Source organism: Sinocyclocheilus rhinocerous, unplaced genomic scaffold (assembly GCF_001515625.1).
Source record: "Sinocyclocheilus rhinocerous isolate Xijiao unplaced genomic scaffold, SAMN03320098_v1.1 scaffold603, whole genome shotgun sequence".
In the NCBI taxonomy this organism is placed as follows: domain Eukaryota; kingdom Metazoa; phylum Chordata; class Actinopteri; order Cypriniformes; family Cyprinidae; genus Sinocyclocheilus; species Sinocyclocheilus rhinocerous.
Window position 1 is genome coordinate 906,982 of NW_015656630.1, and position 9,412 is coordinate 916,393.

At 37.5% G+C, this 9,412-nt stretch overlaps 1 protein-coding gene across 5 annotated transcripts in view; it reads left to right on the forward strand.

Annotated features, from left to right (window-relative positions):
• grik1a (glutamate receptor, ionotropic, kainate 1a) overlaps positions 1-9,412 on the forward strand; it is a 64,988-nt gene that overhangs the window by 28,359 nt on the left and 27,217 nt on the right. For all 5 annotated transcript variants that reach the window (XM_016528399.1, XM_016528402.1, XM_016528403.1 and 2 more), the window contains exons 5-8: positions 1,068-1,249; positions 1,517-1,570; positions 2,930-3,103; positions 3,907-4,050. In XM_016528399.1, the coding sequence (XP_016383885.1) occupies positions 1,068-1,249; positions 1,517-1,570; positions 2,930-3,103; positions 3,907-4,050 (554 nt within the window). The remainder of the gene's footprint in view (positions 1-1,067; positions 1,250-1,516; positions 1,571-2,929; positions 3,104-3,906; positions 4,051-9,412) is intronic.

Consider the following 9,412-nt stretch of genomic DNA (forward strand, 5'->3'; position numbering starts at 1 on the left):
TGAAGCTCGCGTTTATGGTAAGGGGCGTTACATTTCCGACGCGTGCTTGTTGTGTTCGGCCAATCACAATGCACTGGTTCAGCTGGCCAATCAGAGCAGACTGCGCTTGTCGGAAGGAGGGACTTTGTAGAAAACGAAGTGTTTGAGAGAGGCGGGGCATAGAGGACCTACAATAATGTACAGTATTTGAAAAATAATGTGTTTTTTGAACATTAAAGCATGTCAACATATTATGTTACACCAAATACACCAAATAATGATCTTTAAAAAAGCATCATATGAACCCTTTAATCGATAATGAGAATCGTTGTCGATGATTTTCATAATCGATAATAATCGATTTTATCGATTAGTTGTTGCAGCCCTAATAGTATGTAAATAATACAAAAATAACACTCATCTTAAACCTCTCAAAGTGTTGATATAAATCAAATCAAAGTTTAAACAGTCAAGAACTAGTACAAAAGGGACTGGGTGCATATGGAACAACTGCAGTTTCTGTACTGTGCAGATGTCGTTAAATGTGGCTTATAGTTGAGATTGTGTGTTTGTGGAGGTCATTGCATCACACTGCCTTGTGGACGTTTGTACCCCAGAGACCTGTGGACTTTTGATCCGGCCTAGGCGAAACCATTAGGCTTTCACCATGTTACATTTTAAAAGGATATTTCTGGATTTCTCTATCCTTTACTATTATTCTCAAATCTGTTGAAATAATAAGAAAGATTTAGAGCAGTATGCAATTATACTTTAGTGAAGTATCATATTATCTAATAACACTGACTGACTCACAGTCATTTAGCCTTTAGATAACATTTTGACCTGCTACTATTTAATGCATTACTTTTTGCCACTATAGACTGAGTGTTTTGATTAAAGAGAAGCCGAAAAAAAGCATCTGATTGTTATGTTTCAACGGAATAGATGAGTCCCAATTTACGGTCCCCGTAAACATCTGCTATCACACTGGGGAAATCAAAAGTATAATTACTGCAGCTCGTGATAAGTTTGTTTCTCTTCCATTGCCCCCCACCTTCGCTCATTCTTTTGTGTTGTCTTGTTTCAAGGATTGATGCGTATGCAGGAACTGATCAAAGCTCCGTCCAAAAACAACCTGAAGATTCGTATCCGCCAACTGGCGTCGGGAGGAGGCGACAGTCGCCCCCTGCTGAAGGAGATGAAGAAAGAAAAAGAGTTTTACATCATCTTCGACTGCTCCTACCAAGTAGCCGCCGAGCTTCTCAAACAGGTGCGGCACTATTTCTGTAGATTCTCACTCTGAACTTTCTTTGAACTCGCAAAGTACGTCACACAGATTGAAATGGATTGAAAATGAGAGAGAAGTGCTCTTGCATTCTGTGGCGCAGCAGGATTTCAGAGCTCTACTTTAAAGCAGAAAGATGTAATACAGTTTGTGCCATGCTGCCTTCATTCCTGAATACTGCTGAAACTGTCTTATTTCACACTCAGCCTTTCGAATCCTTCCCAAAAAATGTTTTATGTTTCTCCCCCACAGCTAATGTCGATGGGTATGATGACGGAGTACTACCATTTCTTCTTCACTACTTTGGTGAGTCTGAAAAGCGGACTGCTTGCTATTAATAAGAGCGCTTTTCATAACATTAGATGATGAACAGGGTGAGTGATTTTCTGCTGTTTTTTATAATTGTTGCTTGTCAGACTGTATGATTGGACCCTATTGACATTTTGTGACATGAAACCTTTGTGCACCCTGGGCGACATCAACTGTCTTTCATGTCAGACTGTAGAACTGTTCATCCTAATTTATGTTTGGCAGTGTTCACAGGGCTTTAAATGTCATATTCTGACATTCTCATTGACACATGAAATTGTGAAATTGTACCACACAATCCAAAGCTTTTGTTGGAAAAGGTTTAAACAACAAAAAAAAGCACTTAAGATTGTCTTGCGGCTAAACAAAAGAGGGAATTTATGGCAGGGTTGTGCAAATTTCAGAACTGATTTCAAATGAATTTGAAATTCGGTAACAAACAGAATGCAGTTTGAATTTAAATTCAGTGAAGTAGAATGAAATTAACTAAGATTCAGAGCAAATTTGCAATAAGTCAAATTTTTAACTATAGAAAAAGAAAGGTTCATCAAGACAAACTTTGAATTATGCCATGACAACCTTATTAGAAAATAACAAGAGGTTAAAAAAGGCAAGCAGATACACTACTGTTCAAAATTAATACTTTTATTCATCAAGGACCCATTAAATTGACCAGAAGTGACTTTTAAAAAAATATTTGTATTTAAAATAAATGGTCTATTCATAAAAGAGTACTGAAAAAAAATCACAGTTTTCACAAAATATTAAGCAGCACAATTATTTACAGCATTGATAATACAAGAAATGATTAATGAGCGCCAAATCAGCATATTAGAACAATTTCTGAAGGATCATGTAACAGTGAAGACTGTAGTAATGACTGCTAAAATTGAGCTTTGCCATCACAGGGATAAATTGCATTTTAACATATATTATAATCAAATACATGAAAAGGCTTTGTTGACCCCAAACTTTACTACAGTAGTGTAGATTTATTAGAAATGTCACCTATAGAATTTTGTACTATGTGTACAGTATACACATTTATAGACAATGGACACTTTATTTCCTAAAATGCATTACCTGATTCAGTAAATTCTACTTTCTGTAATTCAAAGTCCAGTTCAACTTCCAGTGTATTGTGGCCAGTTTGATTAAAAATTCCAACATATGAATTAAAATGGAGCCAATTGTTGCATTTTTGTACAACCGCGATTTGTGTTCTCCTAACAAGGGCTTAGGGCTCCTTTTCATCTCTTACAGCAATGGAAAAACATGGCATGAAGAGTCTATATCTTGTGCAAAGTTTGCAGAGCTCTCAAGACTAAATCTGGACAAACTCTCGTTGCCTTGCAGGATATGTTTGCTTTGGATCTTGAGCCGTATCGCTATAGTGGAGTCAACATGACAGCCTTCCGCCTCCTGAATCTAGATGATCCGTATGTGGCTTCCGTGATCCAGAAGTGGTCCATGGAATGCCAGCTGGCACCACCCAAACCTGAGAGTGGACTGATGAGCGGCATTATGACTGTGAGGATCAGTCTGCTCTCATATATTTCTGTTCACATCTAGTTCATTTTTTTGTGTGACACCCTTTAATTTTCAGAATGGATTCTAAGAGTCACAAAAATTGAAAATAGAAAAGTGTGTTACAGACAGTATTTGATCCGCTTCTGTAAGATATTGCATAAACAGGACAATTTGGAGTCACATCTGTTACGGTTGTCGATTGCAAACATTACTGTGTGAACGCACAGTAAAATGAGCCAATCGCACTGCTCAAAATCCTCATTTACATATTAGGGCTGTGCAAAAAATCTAATGCGATTTTCATGCGCATCTCGGCATTCGATTTTTTGCACAGCCCTATTACATATAGACCAGAACTAAAACAGGAGCCTAACTTCTCCCTTTAAGCCCTTCCTTCACAGTTAGAATAACCGGGATTAAGTCTCACCGATGTTGACTAATCTACTCGTCCTCCAGAAGGCAGTGTAGATACTGCTAGCACACTCAGCCTCATTATACATGCATGAAGGGCTTAAAACAGGAAGCATTGGGAGATTTATTCAAATCTATTTTTACCATCCAGGTCACATTTTAGCACTGAATAACATCCAGAAAAACATAAGGTGCGTGAGGCAGGGGGCGGGGGAGGGGCTCTCTTACTGTGATCAGATGGAAAGAATATTAAACTTAAATACCATTATGTAACATCCAGTATTGTGCAAATGGTAAACAAAAAAACACCTTCTGCCAGTATATTAATGCATAATGAAGTCTGATTATATTTAGAGCATGTTTCCTGTGTAAATCCTTCTCTCCTTCCACAGACCGAGGCTGCGCTCATGTATGACGCAGTGTTCATGGTTGCTGTTGCATCTCAGTGGGCCACGCAGATGACAGTGAGCTCCCTGCAGTGCCACAGACACAAGCCCTGGAGGTACGGCCCGCGCTTCATGAACTTGATTAAAGAGGTGAGAATATTGTACTTTATGTAGCAAAACACATTCAACTGATTTGAATTGTAAACTTCCAATTTGATTGTAAGTGAAAAATTGTTGACACTTTACTTGTAAAATATCTCCAACTTGACAAGTTTAGTGTTTTCAGTGAATTACATTTATTACAATTCGAGAGATACTCCACCCAAAAATGAAAAAAAAATAAATAAAAAATCCTAATTGTAAACTTGAAACGGTAACACTTTAGCTTAGGGACCAATTCTAACTATTAACTAACATGCATATTGGCTGCTTATAAGTACTTATAAAGCACATATTAATGCCTTATTCTGCATGACCATATTTTAGATCCCTTAATCCTACCTCATACATACATTTATCAACTACCTTACTATTAATAAACAGCAAATTAGGAGTGTATTGATGAGAAATGTCATAGTTAATAGTTAATAGTGAGAATTGGACCTTAATAAAGGTTAAATTAAGGGATTGGACCTTAAATAAAGTGTGATGTGTATTTCTTGTATCAACCATAAAAACAAACCATACAGAGCAGTGAAAATAGTGTCTTGCAGAAGACAATAACTTGAGCTCCAGTGTCTTCAATCCTGTTGGTAGTCTCTGCATTACATAAAATTAAACCTTTCGTCAAATCAATTGACACATCCACATTGTATCTGCAACAGTTGTAGTCACTCATGTCAAAAATTAGGTAGTTTGATAGATCTCCTGTATGATGTGAATCATGCTGTATGTGTGAATGATGCTTGACATGTTGTGGAATATTTATCAGACAGCCTTTTTGAACTCTTTTAGACGTTACACACCTTTTTGACCCGTAGGTTACATAAAAATGTATTTGAAGATGAAAAACATGTTTTTCAGGGCAGAGGTGCCTGAAAATGGATACTGGTACCTCTGCGTTTTGATCTTTTTAAAGTCCCAGATCACTGCTGGATGCTCTCACCACCTTTGAACCGAAAGGTCATAACAGTCTTCCTTCATGTCTGAGTGTGGGGTGTGTCCCTCCACTCAATAACTCAAAAAAATCAATGCCTGTGATAACACAAAATGGCTGTCGAGGGGAATGAAAGTTTGTTCTGAATAGGCTTTTCAGTTACACTTTTAGATATGCTTTCAGTTCCACTTGCATAGCGTCTCAGCAGTCGGAGTGTTACTGGCTTTAGAAATGGAAGAGGCTTTATGGTAGATTTTTTTTTTATATATATAAAAATGAATAGTGCCACAGTGAATTAGAGAGGGGGCGGCCCAGCATGGCTCAGCACTGCAGAGGGTGAATTTATTTCCCTGCTTGAGTCTGCTATATATGTTTGAACTAGGAACCCTCAGTCCTTGGTACTCAGTGTGCACCTTAATCACAGAGCACCACAGGACTTAAAGCTGCTGTTAGCTATTTTTTTATTACCTACGCTACTACCTGACAGATATCACTGAAAAAGGTTTCATGAGGAATCACACTTATCTCTGTGACAAAAAAAAATTTAGCACCAGGCCAACTGCCAGTCATTTCGCACATTTGGATTTGCTGTCTGGTTTGTTGACATGTCTTTGAATGGTTTTTGGAGAGGTGTGTGGTTTCAATGAAGGAAAGGCGGTCTAATTCTGTGGTGCAAGTTAACAATGTGGCTAACATTGCATACAACAATGTTAAAGCTGAAGCTTGTCATTTCTGCACCAATAGCATCAAATGAAATTGTAAACATAATAGCAGTGGGTGGGCGCTGTAGTGTTCTTTTGGTGTGATTTGCTTCTCTGATTGATGGAGATTTCTCTGCAGAATCATAGTTAATTTTCATTGCCTGCATTGCAGCATCATTGTAGTTTTTCCCCAGGAATTTCGCTATCCAACAAAAGTTTATTTAAAAAATAACTTGAACTGATGGCTTCAACAGAAGCCATTGATTAACAGCCTTGAAGCTCACAGTAGGTCTATCTTTAAAAGTTATCTTTCAAAATCAGTTCCCCTGTGGAGAAAATTAATGGGATTTTTACTTTCAGAACCCAGTTGTTATACTCTACTAGTGTCACCAAATGAAATTGTAAACATAATGATTGTTTTCAAACAGGTTTCCTGGAACATTTTCGCCATCCTCCATTGATCAAAAAATCCACAAACTCATGCTATTGGTTGAGGCAATGCTGCTATTTTTGGGCTGCTCAAATACACAGAGCTATGTTTTGAAAATGCCACAGAGCTACAGTGTTTACACTTTAAAGGAAACTAACCTTTAAATGGCTTTAAATCACATGTTAAACTGGGAATGGAGAAAGTACTGAGCATCTGAAAAATGTCGCACTTCATGTATAAGTGTCTAATTAGGCTTGTTTTGAGTTGAGCATGTGTGCAGTTAGTTTTCTATACATGCCAGCACTAAGACGAATACTAATGAGTCCAGATGCTACATTTTAATGACCCATAAACTCTGTAATACAACCCCATTAAAGCCATAAAACGCTGTGTTGTAAGAGGCCTCTCTACAGACACTAAGCTAGGAACACTCTTAATGTGCGAAATGTTGTAGGGTACAAAAACACATCCTTCTGTGAACTGCATATGTGCTGCGGCCATTGAAATTCTGCACTTTAACTACAGCAGCAGCAATGCTGGAGTGTTTTAAATAGATTGCCAGGACAAATAAAACCCCTCTTCATTTCATTTACTCTTTTTCTTGCTTGTCCTGTCCATTTAAGTCATTTTCACTCACTTAAGTACTGTAATGTGAATTTCGGTGTGATTAATCAACTGTGACAGAAGGCTGAACAGCTTTAAATGTAGTATTTGTTTATGTTGACCCATTGGGCAGGAGATGCTGATCAGTGTGGTTTTGCTGGCCATTGAAATTCTGCACTTTAACTACAGCAGCAGCAATGCTGGAGTGTTTTAAATAGATTGCCAGGACAAATAAAAACCCCTCTTCATTTCATTTACTCTTTTTCTTGCTTGTCCTGTCCATTTAAGTCATTTTCACTCACTTAAGTACTGTAATGTGAATTTCGGTGTGATTAATCAACTGTGACAGAAGGCTGAACAGCTTTAAATGTAGTATTTGTTTATGTTGACCCATTGGGCAGGAGATGCTGATCAGTGTGGTTTTGCTTATGGGGTCTGCCTTTTATGAGGAAAAAGCTACAGAATGTATTACGTGAAATATTATTTCAAATTATGGAGCTCCTGTACTGTAGCAGAAAAAAAGAAAAATGTTTTTACACCCCATTTAAGGAGCATTGATTATATTCCACTGCATATGATTCTGACGAAACGGCACTGCATAAAAGACCCACAGCTCTAGTCACACGTGTAAGGGAGATTTCCACAGTATTTATCCCTGCTTGCGGCCAAATTGTAGGGTTGAAGTGAAAAATAAGTATAATTATGTTTTTTTTGGCACTAAAAATGTTTGTGATCCACATATTAGGGTCACCACCCTCTGCTTCTCAAAAAAAACAAGGGAAATGTGTTGTCATTATCATATTATACACACAAGAGCATTTTTGCTTTTAGAAAGAAGTTAAATGTTGCAACAATCGCAGCTTAACTGTAACATTGAAGTTACACTGGTTAAAGCAAGTTTATATGTTAAGAAAAGATTCACATTCCTGCTTTTTCGTAATCGTTACTTTATTCATTTTGTTTTGTTTTGTTTTGTTTTGTTTTTGCAATGCTTATAATCCAAGCCTGACTTCATGGCCGAAAGCTTTTCTTCTCTCACCCCACAAATCAAAGACATTTAAAGTGACCAGTCATGTGACCATTGTTAACCGCCACTGCAGTTCAGTGGATATGACAGTAAGTCAGCACTAACAGACCAGTACCCTACCCAGCAGGCTTGATCTTTATAGATGCCAGATGTCTCAGAAAAGTATGTTGTATCTAAGAACTGGTGGTTCAGCATAGTGGTTAAAGGTTTGTGTAACCCAAAGGTTGTAGGTTCAAATCCCACAGAAGATGCCCTATGCACTAGCAATGTTTTGGCCTTGAGCAAGGCACTTGGGTTGCTCCAGGGGTACTTTGGACAAGTGTCAACTTAAATGACAAATTAGTAACAAGTGAATTCCAAAAACAAAGTCTGTTTAAAAAAATATATATATATATATATAATTCCTGGCATATGTGAACACATTATTATGCAGTGCACCACTTGTCTCCAGTGGCTCCATTACAGTTCCCTGAAATGGTAGAAATGGTTTACATCGAGGTCATCATCAAGTCTCCAAGTATCCTGCGGGATAGTGAAGCTGTATCCACCTGAGCATGAGCTGGTGACGTGTTGAAGGCCAGCCGTTGCCTGTTATTTTGAGATGTGCTCTGAGAAACACTGCAACCTTGAGAACAGAAGTGCTGTTTTTCTGATATCCCACCCACTTATCAAAGCTAGAGAGGGCTTGAACAGAGCTATTACTCTTCCTTAGTTGCCTCAGCTGATTGAATTCTGAGATTGTTTGCTCTCATTTTTGGTACAACAAAGCTAGGGGAAATGAAATGACGCTAGCTTGATGTTTTTGCTTTTGGGAACAATATACAGTCAGGCCTGACCACACAGTGTAGGGAAGAGCACTTGTCATTTATTCAGAAAATGAAGCCTAACAGCTCTGATGTATTAGCGTCATAATCTGTGTAAAATCAGTTTTTATTCATTTAAAAAATATATAAAAATTTACATATAACTTAATTTAGAAGTATGCCGTTAAACTACAAGTACACAGTCTGATATTACATTTGTAATGCACATAATTGTAGTAGTTGCATGTGACTGAGTGTAACAGTAAATGAAAAGGCTGTGACATGATAATTTGATTTTAGGTATATTATACATGCTAAAGTTAATATAAAACATCCTCAAACACTAGACAATATTGTTAAGAATGGCTTTAATATTAATGTCAGACTGTATGTAAACTCACCATAGCAAGTTAGTATAGCCTGTTTTAATAAAGTTGAACCTCTAATATTTGTTTTTTGATAAGTCACAACAGTAGTTTAAAATCTCCCTGTCATCCACACTTTAATATTGCACTTTAATATTGCAAATAGGAGCTGGTTTGGACCCTCATTTCCGCTGAACTACAACCAGCTGGTTACATTTATTCACAGAGGAACAACACAGATGTTTTGTATTACTGTTACCAAATTTGGGTACAAAAACAACACAAACATTGACGGAGAGACATCGGTTTAATATGCTGAGATTTTTCTTTTTAAAGGGGTCCTATTATGCTCTTTTACAAAATCTTGATTTTGTTTTGGGGGTGTACTAGAACATGCTCTCATGCTTGGTGGTTGGAAAAACGCATTATTTTTCAGATAATTTACATTATTACAATACCTTTCTCCCCAGCCTGGCACAAACGGCTC